Raw genomic sequence first — 2966 nt, 5'->3', positions numbered from 1 at the left:
AAAACTGGCATGTGGGATCATGCACACTACTGTCCAGTATGGCTGCTGTGGGCGCGTGTTGCCTAGTGGGCACCAAAAACACAGCTGGTCCAGCTGAGAAGTGCTGTGAGTGTAAATATGCTTTCATGTATTTCAAATTTTGAAGACTTAGAATGAACAAAGAATGTAAAAGACTTCATTACTTATTTTTATATTGATTACATGCTGAAATATTACAATCTATTAGAGTAAGTAAAATATATTATTAATATTAATATTAACCATTTTTTAAATGTTTATTTTTAAATTTTTCTAATGTGGAAGGACTTTAATGTAAAAAATTAAAAGTATGTGGCTTGCACTGAATTTCGCTTGGGCAATGCTAATCTAGGCCACATATATAAAATGTGATACTGATTTTTACATTGACAACCAGATGGACATTCACTGCTAGGTTTTTTTTTTTTTCTGTTCATATTCTTGAAATAGACTTTTAAGACAAAAGTAATGACATTTGGTTCATTTTCACAAATTGCACACTAGGTGACATCATACAATTACTGAGGGAACTGTAGGCAAACAATCTGGTCATAGGAATTTGTTTTGTTTTGTTTTAAATGAAAAAGCTGTGTGAAATGCATAGCTTTGATTAAAATTACAGATAGGGTTCCCTTCTCTGTAAAACTCCAGAATGCTGGCAAAAGGCAGTGCTGGCAAAGTATTAATGCACATGGAAATGCTATTCTATGTTGGCTTCCAGAAGTAGCCCTAGTAAATTCTATGCACCAATGCATTGGCTAATAATGATAATTTCAGTTTTACTATAAATTATTCTAAATATCACTTAAGTACTTAAAAATTAGCGCTTGCTCCTTTCTAGAAGCTGTCTAAGGCAGCTGATGCGTAAAGCACCTCAACTAGACTTTCAACTAGTCCAGCAGTTCAACATGTGCTCCTCAGGCCACAAGCATCGCCCTCCACGCCCCTGACTGCACGACTCTCCCACTGGAGATGTTTCGTATTCATTTCTGCCTTGTAGCAGGCAGCCCGGGAGAGGGAGAGAAACTTCCGAAGCACGACGGTCAAGGACGGTTCCTTGGAGTAACCTCAATTCTAAGAATGATTACACAGGTGTGGGGAGTACAAAGCCCCCGCCACACGGAAGATCAAGGAGCTTCACTCACACTGCCAGTTCTGTGGGGATGCTTCCCCTCTACATCCTCAGAAATCATGCTCTGTTTGCAATATGACCTACTGCTCTGTTGGGCAGAGTTCTCATTCACACTATGTTAACTTTCCTCTCAGTCTTCTCAGCCTTCATGTAAATTGCTTATCGTGTTTCTCTAGTTTTCACTGAACACACAGGGCAAAGGCAAAGACTGAAGCAATCATTTCAAAAACAAGAGCTCACACTAAAAACACACATGAGCATCAAACATTACAACGTAGGCTTTCTCCCGTCTTTATTCTGGGAAGGAGGAATCCTCATTATCATCTTCCTCGTCTTCATCGTTGAACGAACAGGGGGTCTCACCTCGGGACTCAGAGCAGTGAGAGGCGGCAGTGCTGGACTGGTGACTGTTTGGGGCCAGGAGCTGCCCGGTTGCTAAGGCCACTTCAGCATCCAAGCATAACCCTTGGTTTACACTTGATTGGGGTAAGGTGGCACCAGAGGTCAGGTCTAAATTTGAAACTGATTGGGTAGAGTTCAGTAGTAGTCCCTGATTTAGCCAAGAAGGTCCTGTGGAGATATCTGTGATATAACCTTCTAAAGCCTTTGGCACCAGGGACTTAGCAAGTTTCAGATCCTCCAGAGAGCACTTGCCCGATTCCAGGCCAAAGGACATTCCCATCTGCTTCAGTACTTCTATGTCATCATGGATTTCAAAGGTGTTGTCGAAATTAAAAAGATATTTAAACTTATCACTGGAGATGCTGCAGTCTATAACTGTTTTTCTGCTTGTATTGATGATAATAAATGGCAACTGGACGGTGGAGTTCAGAGCTGGAGGTCCCTGTTTCTGCTGTTCATTTTGACGATTTCTCTGTACCAGGTTTTTGAAAGCAATTTGCTGCAGGAGAAGCTCTTGCAGCTGGGCCCGCTTCTGCTTTATCCGTTCTATCCGCCGTTGCTTCTCCATCTCCAGGTTTTGACATTCCTGAGCAGAGTTGGTAGGTAGGCCAATCCACTTGATTTCTTTTTCTCCTTTGAAATTATGTTCATTGCCGTCAGCACATTTAAAGCATCATAAACTCTTCGCCTAATGTTCTTCTGATCATAAGCCGAATCAGCTGCCAAATGGTTATTTGAATTGGTGAACTCTGACACCAGCTCATCAGCTACTTCATTATATGATGTTGTGCCTTTTTGCTGAACTTTCTCACACACTTTCATTGAAAAATGTCTCAAGCCTTTTCCATTTTTATCTCCTTTTTTGCTTCGTTTACTTTCTGAAAAATCAGAGTCTAGAAATTCTCTAGCCCGTTTCCTATCACCAGGGACCCAGCCAGCAGCTTCTGCTATGTGTGTGAGTAACCATTGCTGGTGCAGGGGTGTATGGATTCCCAGTCAGAACGCTTCCTGAACTGGTTAGTCTCTATGGTGTGCTTATAATCATTTGGGGTCCAACATTCACATTTATTGGTCCTAAGGTTTTTGGTAAAATCTTCGTTGGTGAGTTGGTGCTGGGAACTAGAAATACAACAAATGAAATGTTACCTGGTCTTGGGAAGCATGCCTCTCACTCACTGCTAGGGTTTTGAATTGCTTTATTTTTATGAAAATAGCTAATAAGATTTAATTAAATTTTCAAGAAGTCAATTTAAAAATTTAACTTTATTTAGAAAATACTGATTTAAAATGTTCATATGTATGTTTAGAGTTTGCATTTTGACTTTTAATTTTAACAGGTCATTTAGAATATTGAAAAGAAAAATTACTTTTTGGAAAAATGTATGTAAAATAATTTTAATTTTATATTTTAATT

General features: G+C 39.5%; 1 protein-coding gene across 1 annotated transcript; it reads right to left on the bottom strand.

Moving 5' to 3' along the window:
* Positions 1-456: 456 nt before the first annotated feature.
* Positions 457-2719, bottom strand: LOC128594823 (transcription factor Dp-2-like). The gene is given in 2 exon segments (XM_053603670.1): positions 457-2182; positions 2185-2719. Coding segments are annotated over 2 exon segments (930 nt in total). The 5' UTR covers positions 2375-2719; the 3' UTR covers positions 457-1442.
* Between the last annotated feature and the right edge of the window lie 247 nt (positions 2720-2966).

This window comes from Nycticebus coucang, chromosome 9 (genome assembly GCF_027406575.1).
Source record: "Nycticebus coucang isolate mNycCou1 chromosome 9, mNycCou1.pri, whole genome shotgun sequence".
In the NCBI taxonomy this organism is placed as follows: domain Eukaryota; kingdom Metazoa; phylum Chordata; class Mammalia; order Primates; family Lorisidae; genus Nycticebus; species Nycticebus coucang.
The sequence above is the reverse complement of the archived record's forward strand: the minus strand, read 5'-3'. Positions and strand labels throughout refer to the sequence as shown.